We start from the raw sequence: 16,424 nt of genomic DNA on the forward strand, positions 1-16,424 counted from the left end.
ATCTTGGCATAGATGTCAGCGTTTCTTCTGCTGAATCAGAGCTGTGCCTGCACAGACTCTTCTCCCCACACAGCAATAAGATCCACCCCCCCCTGTGTACTCCATGCTGGAGCTCGTTTGTGGCATTGAGTCTCCATGATCAGCTATGCTGCCGAGCTCTCCAGGCTGATCAAACAGGAAATGAAACTTCAAAAGTTCCTGGGGCTTTAACAGGGGAGGGGCTGTTTCCTGTGTATCTGGTTGCCATGCAGTGGAGTTGAAAGTGCTCTCCAGAGCAGTCACAGCAGAACACTGTGGGACACCTCCTGGAGGCCAATTCATTTGAATTACACAACCCAGTGTCTACACTAGCCTCTGTTGACCCGTGGATGTTGAATCAAGTGCTTCGCCTCTCGCAGAGGTGGAGTAAAGAAGTCGACTTTACAAGCAACGTAGGTCAGCGGAAGGAACTCAGTATTGTAAAGACATATATTAATAGATTGACATAACATGGTTTCCGTTGACCTAAGTTTGTAGTTTAGACCAGGCCTTAGTGATACAATAGTTAATGCAGATAAAAATTGCTTCAAGTAGCCAATCTAATTTTTTGGGATTAGGATGAGGTCTTCATGGGGGGACAGATTATCCCAAATCTGCCTACTGTGAGGTTTCTTGCACCTTCCTCTGAAGTATTTGGTACCAAACATTGCCATAGGCAGGAAAATGGACTAGATGAATCACAGATCTGATCCATCTGGTAATTCGTATGTAACACCTGGGGAATGTTTAAAAAAATAAAACTACATTCAGTGAAATATTTAAAAACAAACAAACATCTCATACATTTCTTTATACCAGGGTATATACAACTTTAACAAAACCTGCATTTTTGGGCCTAAAATAACTTGACAAGTGGCCTTTTAAAGTTTCATAAAGTGGGGTATTAGTAAGAGACAGCTCTAAGCAAGAACTACTGTCTGTCTTATTTAGAACCAATATTTCTGTTTCTGGGATTCTTGGGGTTTATGTAGTGTTGACATAAATTTTACTATAGAGTTGTGATCACAACAGTGTAATAGCAGGATAATAGTGGCTAAGATGTTGAAGTGGGGAGAAGAGCTCTGACTATAGGGCTCAGGAAACCTTGTTTTTAAACCCTTTTTGAGGTGGTCTTAACTCAGTTGTGTATCAAAACCCTCACACCTTCCCCTTAAAATAAGATGTTAAGTCGTCATGTGTTTCCACCCCAACCTTAATCCAAGGCCTCTGGGGCAGAGTATTAAGTTTGCTGCACTACATGTGAGGATGGATGGTATCATGGTCTGACCAGTCATCATTTCTGAAACATAGCTGGGACCCTAGTGGGTGGGTTCCTGTTGGTGTCCAGAGCTTTATTGCTGTGCTGTCAATTCTTTTATCTCTGGCTTGAAAGTAGAGACCTCATGTCACTTTTCTCTCCAGAACCATTGGGAAGCTAGAGCCATCTTATGTGATCCGGAAGTTCTTAGATGCTCAGCGTATACACAACCTGACTGCGTACTTGCAGACACTCCACCTACAGTCCCTTGCCAATGCAGACCACACCACCCTGCTGCTAAACTGCTACACCAAACTCAAAGACAGCTCCAAACTGGAGGAGTTCATCAAGGTAATGGGGGAAGGTAAAAGTAGTTATGCAAAACCATCAGGTTAGTACAGTGATTAGAAAAAGGGTAATAGCAACATGGTAGACTGATTCCAGTAGTAGCTTTGCCCTCATAAGGACTGCTAGATTTGTCCTTAACATCCTCATGCACTTGTGCACGTATCTCTAAACTTCCAGCACCACAGCAGCATTCTTTTGATTTGCCATCTTAAGCTTTGAGCATGGAAGATTTTGTTTTCCTAGTGTGATTAAATCTTAGAAATCTAACTAGAACAATGGCCATAGGCACATGCAATGCTTGTCTTGCATGAGAGGAATTTAACAGTTGCTGTTTGGGTCCTCATGCATGGAAGCTGGTCTGTCTCTGCCAACAGCCTAGAGGACTCTTGCTGATAGGCCAGATGTCTGCAAATCCATATCAGGCCTATCTCTCTCCCTCTCCCCCAATAATGCCCCATCATTTCCTCCTTGCAGACCAGTGAGAGTGAGGTCCACTTTGATGTGGAGACAGCAATCAAGGTACTCCGTCAAGCAGGTTACTTTTCCCATGCTGTGTACCTGGCAGAGAAGCATGCACACCATGAATGGTTCCTCAAAATCCAGCTGGAGGACATCAAGGTGAGAAGATACCTTTAACCATTTCTGTTTGATCCCTATATGGTATGAAAGCCTCTCTTTGTCAGGAATGCTCCTCCATGCAGCATGGGAGTCTAAGCTGCTCAGGGGACAATTGTGCTAGCAGTACGAACAGCTGCTAGCATTGTGCACTAGTCAGACTTGCCTCCTGAGGCATATAAGTAATTACACAGGGCTTAAATGTGCTCTTACTTCAGGTGCTGCTACTGGGATAGTTGTTTTGTCCTGGATCAGTGCCAGTTGTCCATCTGGCTGCCACCATCTCACCCCACAGATGGCCACATTTCATTGGTGGGCAAAGTTATCATTTGGGATACCTTTTTTGTTTGCTTGTTTTTTTAAATAAAATACTGCATTGTTTCCCTGCATGTTGGCTATTGTGCAGAGAGGGCTTTGGCTTTTGTATCTGAATTACAGAGGGTGGTACCATGTGACTCTCACCAACTCTCCCTTGCAGAATTACCAGGAGGCCTTGCAGTACATTGGCAAGCTGCCCTTTGACCAGGCAGAAAGTAACATGAAGCGGTATGGCAAAATCCTGATGCACCATGTCCCCAATGAGACCACGGAACTGCTGAAGATCCTATGCACGGACTACCAGCCAACAGGAGACCGTGAAGGCTCTGGGATGCTGGAGGGGAAAAAGGTAAGATCTGGGTAACTGAACCAGTGTGCCTTTTGAGAGGTTGAGTGAGGAGATGTAGCTAATTTGATGATTTCATAGCTGACAAATATGACTAGAAAGTGTTGGAGCAAAGGGACGTTTCCCGTGGAGACGTGGGGTCACAGATGCCGTAAGAAACCTAGTGCTTTGTTCCATTGCTATTGAAGACTTAACAGACCAGGGGGTCACCTTATGGTATTGGGTAGGTTTGAAGACTCATGCATTGCACTGGAAAAATACTGATACTTTTGGATCATGGGAGAGGTGGCATCTTTACTACCGCTACCTGTATAATTGCTTCTTAAGTGAACAAGAAGCTGGAGACCTCGGGTCTGGTCCCAGACTGATCTCTGATCTCTCCTCTCCTCTCCTCTCCTCTGGGTAAACAGAGGCAATGGGGAAGTGACCTGCCCAAGGTTGCACAATCCATGGCAGAGCTGTGACTAGAACAGAGGAGCAGTAGCTCCCAAGGCTCTGCTTTAAGCACTAGGCAACTCTCTTCACTAGTTCCTCCCCCCCTCTTCCCAAACCTCTGCACTGGAACATATGAGCAGAGCCCAGCCGCCCATCACCACCCTAAGGGGAGTTGATGATGTGTTGGCAGAGGCTTTGGAGCAGGGAAATTGGATTGCTTGGACCTCTAGGTCCCACCAGCACCCTCTAGTTCCCCACCACTGCATCCTAGTCAATGGGACACAAGGGTCCATGTGGCTTCTGTTCCCTAGAAAAGTTGGGAGGGCCTTGTCAAGCCTGACCTTAAAAACCTCTAAGGAAGGAGATTCCACCACCTCCGTAGGTAACCCATTCCAGTGCTTCACCACCCTCCTAGTGAAAAAGTTTTTCCTAATATCCAACTAAACCTCCCCCACTGCAACTTGAGACCATTACTCCTTGTTCTGTCATCTGGTACCACTGAGAACAGTCTAGATCCATCCTCTTTGGAACCCCCTTCAGGTAGTTGAAAGCAGCTATCAAATCCCCCCTCATTCTTCTCTTCTGTAGACTAAACGATCCCAGTTTTCTCGGCCTTTCCTCATAAGTCATGTTCTCCAGCCCCCTAATCATTTTCGTTGCCCTCTGCTGGACTCTTTCCAATTTTTCCACATCCTTCCTGTAGTGTGGGGCCCAAAACTGGACACAGTACTCCAGATGAGACCTCACCAATGCCGAATAGAGGGGAATGATCACGTCCCTCGATCTGCTGGCCATGCCCCTACTTATACAGCCCAAAATGCCATTAGCCTTCTTGGCAACAAGGGCGCACTGTCGACTCGTATCCAGCTTCTCGTCCACTGTAACCCCTAGGTCCTTTTCTGCAGAACTGCTGCCTGGCCATTCGGTCCCTAGTCTGTAGCAGTGCATGGGATGCTTCCATCCTAAGTGCAGGACTCTGCACTTGTCCTTGTTGAACCTCATCTGATTTCTTTTGGCCCAATCCTCTAATTTGTCTAGGTCCCTCTGTATCCTATCTCTACCCTCCAGCGTATCTACCACTCCTCCCAGTTTAGTGTCATCCGCAAACTTGCTGAGGGTGCAGTCCACGCCATCCTCCAGATCATTAATGAAGATATTGAACAAAACCGGCCCCAGGACCGACCCTTGGGGCACTCCGCTTGATACCGGCTGCCAACTAGATATGGAGCCATTGATCACTACCTGTTGAGCCCGACAATCTAGCCAGCTTTCTGTCCACCTTATAGTCCATTCATCCAGCCCATAATTCTTTAACTTGCCGGCAAGAATACTGTGGGAGACTGTATCAAAAGCTTTGCTAAAGTCAAGGAATAACACTTCCACTGCTTTCCCCTCATCGACCGAGCCAGTTATCTCGTCATAGAAGGCAATTAGGTTAGTCAGGCATGACTTTCCCTTGGTGAATCCATGCTGACTGTTCCTGATCACTTTCCTCTCCTCTAAGTGCTTCAGAATTGATTCCTTGAGGACCTGCTCCATGATTTTTCCAGGGACTGAGGTGAGGCTGACTGGCCTGTAGTTCCCTGGATCCTCCTCCTTCCCTTTTTTAAAGATGGGCACTACATTAGCCTTTTTCCAGTCATCCGGGACCTCCCCCGATCGCCATGAGTTTTCAAAGATAATGGCCAATAGCTCTGCAATCACATCTGCCAACTTCTTTAGCACTCTCGGATGCAGCGCATCCGGCCCCATGAACTTGTGCTCGTCCAGCTTTTCTAAATAGTCCTGAACCACTTCTTTCTCCACAGAGGGCTGGTCACCTCTTCCCCATGCTGTGCTGCCCAGTGCAGTAGTCTGGGAGCTGACCTTGTTCGTGAAGACAGAGGCAAAAGAAGCATTGAGTACATTAGCTTTTTCCACATCCTCTGTCACTAGGTTGCCTCCCTCATTCAGTAAGGGGCCCACACTTTCCTTGACTTTCTTCTTGTTGCTAACATACCTGAAGAAACCCTTCTTGTTACTCTTAACATCTCTTGCTAGCTGCAACTCCAAGTGTGATTTGGCCTTCATGATTTCACTCCTGCATGCCTGGGCAATATTTTTATACTCCTCCCTGGTCATTTAGCCAATCTTCCACTTCTTGTAAGCTTCTTTTTTGTGTTTAAGATCAGCAAGGATTTCACTGTTAAGCCAAGCTGGTCGCCTGCCATATTTACTATTCTTTCTACACATCGGGATGGTTTGTTCCTGCAACCTCAATAAGTATTCTTTAAAATACAGCCACCTCTCCTGGGCTCTTTTTCCCCTCTCATGTTATTCTCCCAGGGGATTCTGCCCATCAGTTCCCTGAGGGAGTCAAAGTCTGCTTTTCTGAAGTCCAGGGTCCGTATTCTGCTGCTCTCCTTTCTTCCTTGTGTCAGGATCCTGAACTCGACCATCTCATGGTCACCGCCTCCCAGGTTCCCGTCCACTTTTGCTTCCCCTACTAATTCTCCCCTGTTTGTGAGCAGCAGATCAAGAAAAGCTCTGCCCCTAGTTGGTTCCTCCAGCACTTGCGCCAGGAAATTGTCCCCTACACTTTCCAAAAACTTCCTGGTTGTCCGTGCACTGCTGTATTGCTCTCCCAGCATAGCATATAGCAGCCATTATCCATAGGCTGGCTGAAGTGTCCACAGGTGAGGACAAGCCTTTTCCATGGCTATTGTCTTTGTTGATGGGCCATTAGCACTGTCTAGCTTCTTCATTGTTGTACCCGAAAGGCTAGCAATGGGTGTTTCCAGCCTCACGTCATACTTTAGTAACTCTCACATAGCAAGATTTCATAACTTCACATATGATGATAGCACATACAATCCAACAAGACATTAATGTTTAGCAGATCAAGACTTTTAAAATACCTCACAAGGCATACTTTGTACAAATCATATAATAATTACATCACCATGAGGAAATATGGGGTGCTGAGTGCCACAGAGAGACATGCACTTGGGATTGGACAGTGTGTCTGACTTTCTTTCTGGCTTGTGTTAAAGGCTAATTCTGAGGAGTTCATTCCAGTCTTTGCAAACAACTCCCGGGAGCTGAAGGCTTTTCTGGAGCACATGACAGAGGTGCAGTCTGACTCTCCCCAGGGCGTCTATGACACGCTGCTGGAACTTCGACTCCAGAACTGGGCACATGAACAGGATCTGCAGGTTTGAGCTCCTTTCACCCTGTAGCTAGAGAAGGGGCTTTGGCGGGCCCGCCATTTCTATTTGCATCATTTTTCAACCTCTAAGCCAGGGGTAGGCAACCTACAGCACGTGAGCTGATTTTCAGTGGCACCCACACTACCTGGGTCCTGGCCACCGGTCCGGGGGGGGGCTCTGCATTTTAATTTAATTTTAAATGAAGCTTCTTAAACATTTTAAAAACCTTATTTACTTTACATACAACGATAGTTTAGTTATATATTATAGATTTATAGAAAGAGACCTTCTAAAAACGTTAAAATGTATGACTGGCAGGCGAAACCTTAAATCAGAGTGAATAAATGAAGACTCGGCACACCACTTCTGAAAGGTTGCCAAGCTCTGCTCATATATGGTGTTAATACAGGGTGACCCAAGCATGCTGTGCTGGACAGATGAATGGACAAACCAGCACAGTCCATCTATTACATTTCTATTAGGTTACGCTGGACGCAGTCCCTAAGGGTCTCATTGATTGTGGGTGCTGGAGAATTATGACCCCTTGGGAGAGTGCCTTGTCTCACTCGCCTGCACCCTTTCTGTTCTGAAAACTGGCTCCCAGCAATCACCTTGATCACTGAGTATTTCTTTGCTAATCAAGGCCAAGGAGAATTCCTCTTATTTTTTTAATAGGGAAAGGGGAAGAACAGAGCAAACTCCTCCTCCACTCCCCCCCGCTCCCCAGCCCCCTGGAGAGCTGCAGGGTAGATGTCTGGTCCTTGGGGTGTCCCAAATTGAGGTGTCAGTAGAGGAGGTTTTGGAACAAATTGATAACCAGTAATAAGTCTCCAAGACCTGATGGTATTCACCCAAGAGTCCTGAAGGAACCCAAATGTGAAATTGTAGGACTACTAACTGTAGTCTGTAACCTATCATTTAAATCAGCTTCTGTACCAAATGACTGGAGGATAGCTAATGTGACGCCAATTTTTAAAATGGGCTCCAGAGGTGACCCTGGCAACTACAGGCCAGTAAGCCTTACTTCAGTACTGGGCAAATTGGTTGAAACTATCGTAAAGAACAAAATTGTCAGACACATAAATGAACATAATTTGTTGGGAAATAGTCAACATGGCTTTTGTAAAGGGAAATCATGCCTCACCAATCTACTAGAATTCTTTGAGGGGGTCAACAAGCATGCGGACAAAGGAGATCCAGTGGACATAGTGTATTTAGGTTTTCAGAAAGCCTTTGACAAGGTCCCTCACCAAAGGCTCTTAAGCAAAATAAGCAGTCATGGGATAAGAGGGAAGGTTCTTTCATGGACTGGTAACTGGTTAAAAAATAGGAAACAAAGGGTAGGAATAAATGGTCCATTCTCAGAATGGAGAGAGGTAAATAGTGGTGTCCCCCAGGGATCTGTACTGGGCCCAGTCCTATTTAACATATTCATAAACGATCTGGAAAAAGGGGTAAACAGTGAGGTGGCAAAATTTGCAGATGATTCTTTGTTTCGGTCTTCACCGAGAAGTCTGAAGGAATGCCTAACATAGTGAATGCTAATGGGGTAGGTTTAGCAGATAAAATAAAAAAAGAACAAGTTAAAAATCACTTAGAAAAGTTAGATGCCTGCAAGTCACCAGGGCCTGATGAAATGCATCCTAGAATACTCAAGGAGCTACTAGAGGAGGTATCTGAGCCTCTAGCTATTATCTTTGGAAAATCATGGGAGACGGGAGAGATTCCAGAAGACTGGAAAAGGGCAAATATAGTGCCCATCTATAAAAAGGGAAATAAAAACAACCCAGGAAACTACAGACCAGTTAGTTTAACTTCTGTGCCAGGGAAGATAATGGAGCAAGTAATTAAGGAAATCATCTGCAAACACTTGGAAGGTGGTAAGGTGATAGGGAACAGCCAGCATGGATTTGTAAAGAACAAATCATGTCAAACCAATCTGATAGCTTTCTTCGATAGGATAACGAGTCTTGTGGATAAGGGAGAAGCTGTGGATGTGGTATACCTAGACTTTAGTAAGGCATTTGATACGGTCTCGCATGATATTCTTATCGATAAACTAGGCAAATACAATTTAGATAGGGCTACTATAAGGTGGGTGCATAACTGGCTGGATAACCGTACTCAGAGAGTTGTTATTAATGGTTCCCAATCCTGCTGGAAAGGCATAACGAGTGGGGTTCCGCAGGGGTCTGTTTTGGGACCGGCTCTGTTCAATATCTTCATTAACGACTTAGATATTGGCATAGAAAGTACACTTATTAAGTTTGCGGATGATACCAAACTGGGAGGGATTGCAACTGCTTTGGAGGACAGGGTCATAATTCAAAATGATCTGGACAAATTGGAGAAATGGTCTGAGTTAAACAGGATGAAGTTTAACAAAGACAAATGCAAAGTGCTCCACTTAGGAAGAAAAAATCAGTTTCACACATACAGAATGGGAAGAGACTGTCTAGGAAGGAGTACGGCAGAAAGGGATCTAGGGGTTATAGTGGACCACAAGCTAAATATGAGTCAACAGTGTGATGCTGTTGCAAAAAAAGCAAACATGATTCTGGGATGTATTAACAGGTGTGTTGTGAGCAAGACACGAGAAGTCATTCTTCCGCTCTACTCTGCTCTGGTTAGGCCTCAGCTGGAGTATTGTGTCCAGTTCTGGGCACCGCATTTCAAGAAAGATGTGGAGAAATTGGAAAGGGTCCAGAGAAGAGCAACAAGAATGATTAAAGGTCTTGAGAACATGACCTATGAAGGAAGGCTGAAAGAATTGGGTTTGTTTAGTTTGGAAAAGAGAAGACTGAGAGGGGACATGATAGCAGTTTTCAGGTATCTAAAAGGGTGTCATAAGGAGGAGGGAGAAAACTTGTTCACCTTAGCCTCTAAGGATAGAACAAGAAGCAATGGGCTTAAACTGCAGCAAGGGAGGTCTAGGTTGGACATTAGGAAAAAGTTCCTAACTGTCAGGGTGGTTAAACACTGGAATAAATTGCCTAGGGAGGTTGTGGAATCTCCATCTCTGGAGATATTTAAGAGTAGGTTAGATAAATGTCTATCAGGGATGGTCTAGACAGTATTTGGTCCTGCCATGCGGGCAGGGGACTGGACTCGATGACCTCTCGAGGTCCCTTCCAGTCCTAGAATCTATGAATCTATGAAAAAACTACTCAAGATATTTAAGTCCCAGTCAGACCGCGAAGAGCTACAAAGGGATCTCACAAAACTGGGTGATTGGGGAACAAAATGGCAGATGAAATTTAATGTTGATAAATGCAAAGTAATGCACATTGGAAAACATAATCCTAAATATACATATACAATGATGGGGTCTAAATTAGCTGTTACCACTCAAGAAAGAGATCTTGGAGTCATTGTGGATAGTTCTCTGAAATCATCCACTCAGTGTGCAGAGGCAGTCAAAACAGTTAACAGAATGTTGGGAATCATCAAGAAAGGGATAGATAATAAGACAGAAAATATCATATTGCCTCTATATAAATCCATGGTACGCCCACACCTTGAATACTGCATGCAGATGTGGTTGCCCCATCTCAAAAAAGATGTATTGGAATTGGAAAAGGTTCAGAAAAGAGCAACAAAAATGATTAGGGGTATAGAACGGCTTCCGTATGAGGAGAGATTAATAAGACTGGGACTTTTCAGCTTGGAAAAGAGGCGACTAAGGGGGGATATGATAGAGGTCTATAAAATCATGACTGGTGTAGAGAAAGTAAATAAGGAAGTGTTATTTATTCCTTCTCATAATACAAGAACAAGGGGCCACCAAATGAAATTAATAGGTAGCAGGTTTAAAACAAACACAAGAAAGTATTTTTTCACGCAACGCCCTGTCAACCTCTGGAACTCCTTGCCAGAGGGTGTTGTGAAGGCCAATACTATAACAAGGTTCAAAAGGGAGCTAGATAGTTTCATGGAAGATAGGTCCATCAGTGGCTATTAGCCAGGATGGGCAGGAATGGTGTCCCTAGCCTCTGTTTGCCAGAAGCTGGGATTGGGAGACAGGGCATGGATCACTTGATGATAACCTGTTCTGTTCATTCCCTTTGGGGCACCTGCCATTAGCCACTGTCAGAGGACAGGATACTGGGCTTGACGGACCTTTGGTCTGACACAGTATGGCCATTCTTATTATTTGCCAAGCTCCTGGAGCTTAACGCTCTGTTTGGTTTTGTCTCCTTTGCAGATCAAAGAGAAGCTGCACAGTGAAGCCATCACCCTGCTGAAGAGTGGAAGGTTCAGAACAGTTTTCCATAAGGCTTTGGTCCTGTGTCAGATGCACAATTTCAAGGATGGTGTCCTCTACCTTTATGAACAGGGCAAACTGTGAGTGCGGCTTCCCTTCCAGGGACTGAGCCTTATTGGTTTAGGCACTGGACCACAACCCTTTATGTACTACAAGAGGAAGGTAAGGGTGAGGGTCCTCTGAAAGTCTCAAAGCAGGGATCTAGGTCAGTTGCCAAGCTGAAAAATTAACCTGTCTCTCTGCTGCTATTTTTGCAGAGGGGTGGTTATAGATTCATAGATTCTAGGACTGGAAGGGACCTCGAGAGGTCGAGTCCAGTCCCCTGCCCGCATGGCAGGACCAAATACTGTCTAGACCATCCCTGATAGACATTTATCTAACCTACTCTTAAATATCTCCAGAGATGGAGATTCCACAACCTCCCTAGGCAATTTATTCCAGTGTTTAACCACCCTGACAGTTAGGAACTTTTTCCTAATGTCCAACCTAGACCTCCCTTGCTGCAGTTTAAGCCCATTGCTGCTTCTTCTATCCTTAGAGGCTAAGGTGAACAAGTTTTCTCCCTCCTCCTTATGACACCCTTTTAGATACCTGAAAAATGTAATGTAATGTAGGAGGGTCTGGCTGAACTGGGTCTTTGCAGTAGTGTTGGGGAATTATGTGGCCGGGTGACAGGCTGGGGTCCCTGCAGCAGTGAGTAGGGGAGAGGTGGGCTGACCAACTGACCTGCTCTCTCCCCGGCTTCCCTTTTATCAGTTTCCAACAGATCATGCATTATCACATGCAGAATGAGCAGTACAGGAAGGTGATTGAGGTGTGTGAGTTGTATGGAGACCAAGAGACCTGTCTCTGGGAACAGGCCCTCAGCTATTTTGCCCGGAAAGAAGAGGACTGCAAGGAATACATCACAGCGGTACTGAAGCATATTGAAAACAAGAACCTCATGCCTCCACTGCTCGGTAATGACAAGACGTACAGCAAGGAAATAGGGCTAGAATGAGCTCTCTCTGGACAGAGAGTTTGGAGGAATGCAATAGTCAATGCAGCTTGAGATGTAGCTAGTCCACTAGCAGCCTCCACTGTAGGGAAGGCACATACCAGTGATCCCTGATTGAGGGGAGGGCTTACTAATTCTAATCAAGCCTCACAACCTGCCTGTGACTAAGCAGTATCCCCATTCAGTCTCTGTGCCTTGGTTTCCCCTTTGGTGAAGTGACTTGCCCAAGACAGACCATGAACTGGTGACAAAACTGGAATAGAATCCAGGTTTCTTGACTCCCAGTGCCCGGCTCTAAACACCTTCCTGTCATCTATTTCTGGAATCCCCTAAGCACATTGGTCACTAGAACCCCCAGTTTCCCTGTCTAATACCGTCTCAAGTTTAGAGTTTTAGTCAAGAGTTTTGTAATTCAGTAAAACCCTGAGCCCTTCGGTCTTGGGATGGCATTTCAGAAAAGACCAGTCCAGATAAGACCAGCGTAGCTGTTCCAGCTCTTGGTTTGTTTCTGTATTAATGTGCTGGTTATTCTCAGTTGTGCAGACTCTGGCTCATAACTCCACGGCCACGCTGTCTGTGATTAAGGATTATCTTGTCAACAAGCTGCAGAAGCAGAGCCGCCAGATTGAGCAGGATGAGCAGAGGATTCAGAAATATCGTGAAGAGACCACAAGGATCCGCCAGGAGATTGAAGAGCTCAAAAACAGGTGCAGGAGACTCTCACTCTCTCCCTGGCTATATAAAAATCGAGTTTGAGCATCCTATAGTGTGCATCCCCAAGGTCTCCTCCTGTTCTGTTGCTGGTGGTTGAGTGAGCTTGATATGGTTTTGGAGACCTAGAGGGAAAATCCTGCCTTCAGCAGCTGCTCAGGTGCACTGACTCTGGGGTGTCTTACCTTGGGTAGTCCTATTTCTTCATTTTCTTAAGAAAAATCGTATTCTGTCTCTCTCTCTCTCTCTCTCTCTCTCTCTCTCTCTCTCTCTCTCTCTCTCTCTCCCCACCCCCAAATTGTCTCAGTCCCAAGATCTTCCAGAAGACAAAATGCAGCATCTGTACAAGTGCCCTGGAGCTGCCTTCAGTCCACTTCCTGTGTGGTCATTCCTTTCACCAGCACTGCTTTGAGAGCTACTCAGAGAGTGATTCAGAATGCCCCACCTGCATGCCAGAGAACCGAAAGGTCACAGATATGATCCGAGCCCAAGAACAGAAGAGAGATCTGCATGATCAGTTTCAGCATCAGGTAGGGGTATCACCATCACTGCCCTTTCCCCTTATACCTGCTGGGTTTAAATCTCTGCTGTGGGGCGGCAGGTTTGTAGAAATTTTGGTGGTGCCTAGAATGCCCAGAGCCCACCCCCTCAAACTCTGCCCCCCACCTGCCTAAGGCTCTGGGAGGGAGTTTGGGTTGGGGGAGGAGGTCTGGGGTGCAGGCCCTGGGCTGGGACAGGGGATTAGTCCTGCTTTGAGCAGGAGGTTGGACTAGCTGACCTCCTGAGGTCCCTTCCAACCCTGAGATTCTATCATCTATGATTAGGGTGCAGGCCCTGGGAGGGAGTTTGAGTGCAGAAGGAGTGAGAGGTTTGGGTGGGGGAGGGGGTCTGGAATGCGGGGTGCAGGCTCTGGGAGGGAGTTTGGGGACGGGAAGGGGTGCAGGCTCTGGAACAGAGTTTGGGTGTAGGCTCTGGGAGGGAGTACAGAGGGCTGGGGTGCAGGCTCTGGGAGAGTTTGGGGGCAGGAGGGTGTGTGTGGGAAGGGGGTGAGGGATGCAGGCTCTGGGCTGGAGTTTGGGTGCAGGCTCTGAGCTGGGGATGGGGGTGCAGGCTCTGGGAGGGGGTGCAGCACTTACCTGGGACTTCTAGGCAGGGCGGGGGGCATCCGCACGCTGCTACCCCCAGGCACTGTCCCCGCAGCTTCCTATTGGCTGCAGGGGTGCTTGGGGCGGGAGCAGCGTGCGTAGACACAGACCCACCCCGCCAAGGGGCTGCAGGGAGGGGCCGGCAGCCACGTGGAGCGAGCAGGCAGGAAACCACTCATCTCTGCTGCGCTGCCAGTGGTGGGTGGGGGCCCTGGGACGTTTTAAATCGCCCGGGGGATGCGTGGGGGGAAGCGCCCAGGGGTGGAAGGCTGGGCCAAGGGAGAGACCTGGCCTCAAACAGTGCTGGAGCTGGGCCCCGGGCCAGGAATATTCCTGGTGCCCAAGCACCACGGGCCCATAGAACTTGCCGCCCATGCTACTGTGAACAGTATGCGTTAATATACACAGGAGTTCAGGCTCCTGTGGTGTTTGTGAGACTTGTTGAGAACAGGAAAGGATGAAGCTACTTTGCAAACAGGTCCTTATTGAACCTGAACTGTGGAGCATTGGTAGCTGAATGACTTGTCTCTGAGGTGCCTTTCATACCAAAGGATTCTTTTGTGCTTTACAAATGGAGGTATCTAGAAGTAATTTCCCTTCAGCTGTCACTGAAAGGCATCCACCTGTAGGGTGGAACATGACAGCTGCGCAATAGCATACAATAACACTGCACAACAGTTTGACCTGAAACTACAGTGAAATTGAGGGAGGTAGAAAATAGTTGGTCAAGTTGGCCGAGGCAGGTTTAAGACTGTAAAGGTAGAGTCTCTCCTATCTGACCTTTTCTAAGCAAGGATTTAAAATGTTAGAATTTGTAGCTAATGTATTCCAACAAACACATATGAAAAATCTAATGTAGACAAGGCAGTGTGTACTTTAACATATGCTAAGTTGGTGGTGTTCAAAAGCATAGGGTCATAGGATTCAATTTGATTTGACGGCACATGATTTAAATGGAGATGAACTGAATATTTAGGTGAACATGTGGATAATCAGGAAGGCTGAATATCCTAGCTGCAGAAAACCTTTCTTGAGGTGTGTGTTAGTATAAGAGCTTCCACCAAGGGTGACAATGCTCCTTTGCTTATGTAACACAAATGCTGCAAAATGAAGTGACCAAATATGGTTGAGATTGCAGCAGATGGTGCATGAGTGCTTTTGGAGCAGGACCCAACACTTTTTTAACGAAGCTTCTTTTTCTCTTTGACAGCTCAAGTGCTCTAATGATGGCTTCTCTGTTGTTGCTGATTACTTTGGTCGTGGGGTTTTCAACAAGCTCACTCTCATCACGGATCCGCCCCCAGGTAAATCAGCCACAACTATTGACGCTGGCCTGCAGAGGGAACTCCTCATACACACAAAACGCAGCACCTAGAGCCATGCCTTCCCTGGGACGCCTCCCTTGTGGATCTTGTACTATACTTATCTTGAAGACTCTGTAAATTAGTTGCTTCTTGATTTCTTTCAACCCCTCCAATGAACTCGGATGGAACTTGACTGGAGAGGACGTGAGCTCAAGTGGCTATAAAACTACCGTGTTGTTGGGATATATATGATGCAAAGAACGGTGCACTTTCTGGGAGGGTTTGAGTACAGGTCACGGTGCACAGCACCCCTCTGACAGCTTCACAGTGCCTTAAGCCCTGGGCGCACCAACCTGTCTGCAATGCTACAGGGCAATCTCTGGTGTCACATTTGCACAGCACAAAGCCTTTTGCAGCAGGTTTCTGCTGGGCAGTAACTGATTGTCCTGTGGGCTGGGTCAGCCAGTGCTGCAGCTAATTACCACTATACTAGCTTGACAGAACAGAAGGCTATGAAAAATAATTGGGTTTCTTGTCCAATGGTCGAGTGTTGTGTGGTGTGCTTGTCTTGGGTTTTTTGTTGATTTGTTTTTTAATGTAGTTGCTTGTAGGCCAGAGATCAAGTTTGGTTATCACTGATGGAAAATAAGAGGTTGGGGCCAGATGGCTTTTTAGGGGTGTAATTGCTTCATTTGGTTGCTTTGAGATGATTTTATGTAATGAAGAATGGCCTAATAGGCATGTAGATAGAAATTCAACTCAAATGTGAGTTCAGAATTTCTCCTGGCAGCTGCTCGACCCACGTTTCACCTGTATTAAAAGTGACCTCACACAAATTCAGTTGTGCTGTAACTGTCTTTCCATTTAAAGGTTAGAATTGCTTACTGTAAGACATTTCTTATGTACATACTTCGAATTTATGCATGTTTTGTAGCTCAGAGAAATGTGAACATAGGCTTTTTCTTAATGTGAACTGACTGTGATGATTTAGGGATATAATCTGCCCTGGAGGGGCTCCTGGAGCTACAAGTTATGTATCTGAAAAGAGAAGAAAATACACTTCTTCATAACAAGTAAAATGTAGGGTTTTCTCTTATAGAAATGCAAAAAATGTTTAACACAGTGCATATTAATCTTATCTATATATAAAATAACTTCCAGTCCCTCACTCTGCCCCAAAGGTAAATCCTAGGCCCACTAACTGCATATAAGCAATTGTCAGAAAATCCCCTCTTTTTCTGTAGTACTGTGTTGCTGAGCTATGGATTGTGTATTGATTATATTGATCACTTAAGAATTCCCTGTTATCACTCTGAGGTTTGACAGGTTTTTCCCAAGATCAGGCCCAGTATTAAAATTACTGCTGAGTTGGGAACCTCAATGGTGGGTGCTGAGCACCCATCGGCAGCCCCCCATCAGCTCACCCCCAGTGCCTCCTGCCCGCTGGCAGGCCCTGTGGATCAGCAACCCCCCATCC

The 16,424-nt window shown here is 46.1% G+C and overlaps 1 protein-coding gene across 1 annotated transcript in view; it reads left to right on the forward strand.

Moving 5' to 3' along the window:
• The window catches only part of LOC135889150 (vacuolar protein sorting-associated protein 11 homolog), a 29,330-nt gene extending 13,371 nt beyond the window's left edge, over window positions 1–15,959 (forward strand). The window contains exons 8-16 of the mRNA XM_065416959.1: window positions 1,441–1,627; window positions 2,099–2,242; window positions 2,718–2,906; window positions 6,371–6,532; window positions 10,731–10,870; window positions 11,547–11,749; window positions 12,323–12,494; window positions 12,806–13,028; window positions 14,854–15,959. Of these exons, the coding sequence (XP_065273031.1) occupies window positions 1,441–1,627; window positions 2,099–2,242; window positions 2,718–2,906; window positions 6,371–6,532; window positions 10,731–10,870; window positions 11,547–11,749; window positions 12,323–12,494; window positions 12,806–13,028; window positions 14,854–15,018 (1,585 nt within the window). The 3' untranslated portion in view covers window positions 15,019–15,959. The remainder of the gene's footprint in view (window positions 1–1,440; window positions 1,628–2,098; window positions 2,243–2,717; window positions 2,907–6,370; window positions 6,533–10,730; window positions 10,871–11,546; window positions 11,750–12,322; window positions 12,495–12,805; window positions 13,029–14,853) is intronic.
• The last annotated feature ends 465 nt before the right edge of the window (window positions 15,960–16,424 follow it).

The sequence above is a fragment of the Emys orbicularis genome, chromosome 15 (assembly GCF_028017835.1).
Source record: "Emys orbicularis isolate rEmyOrb1 chromosome 15, rEmyOrb1.hap1, whole genome shotgun sequence".
Classification (NCBI taxonomy): domain Eukaryota; kingdom Metazoa; phylum Chordata; order Testudines; family Emydidae; genus Emys; species Emys orbicularis.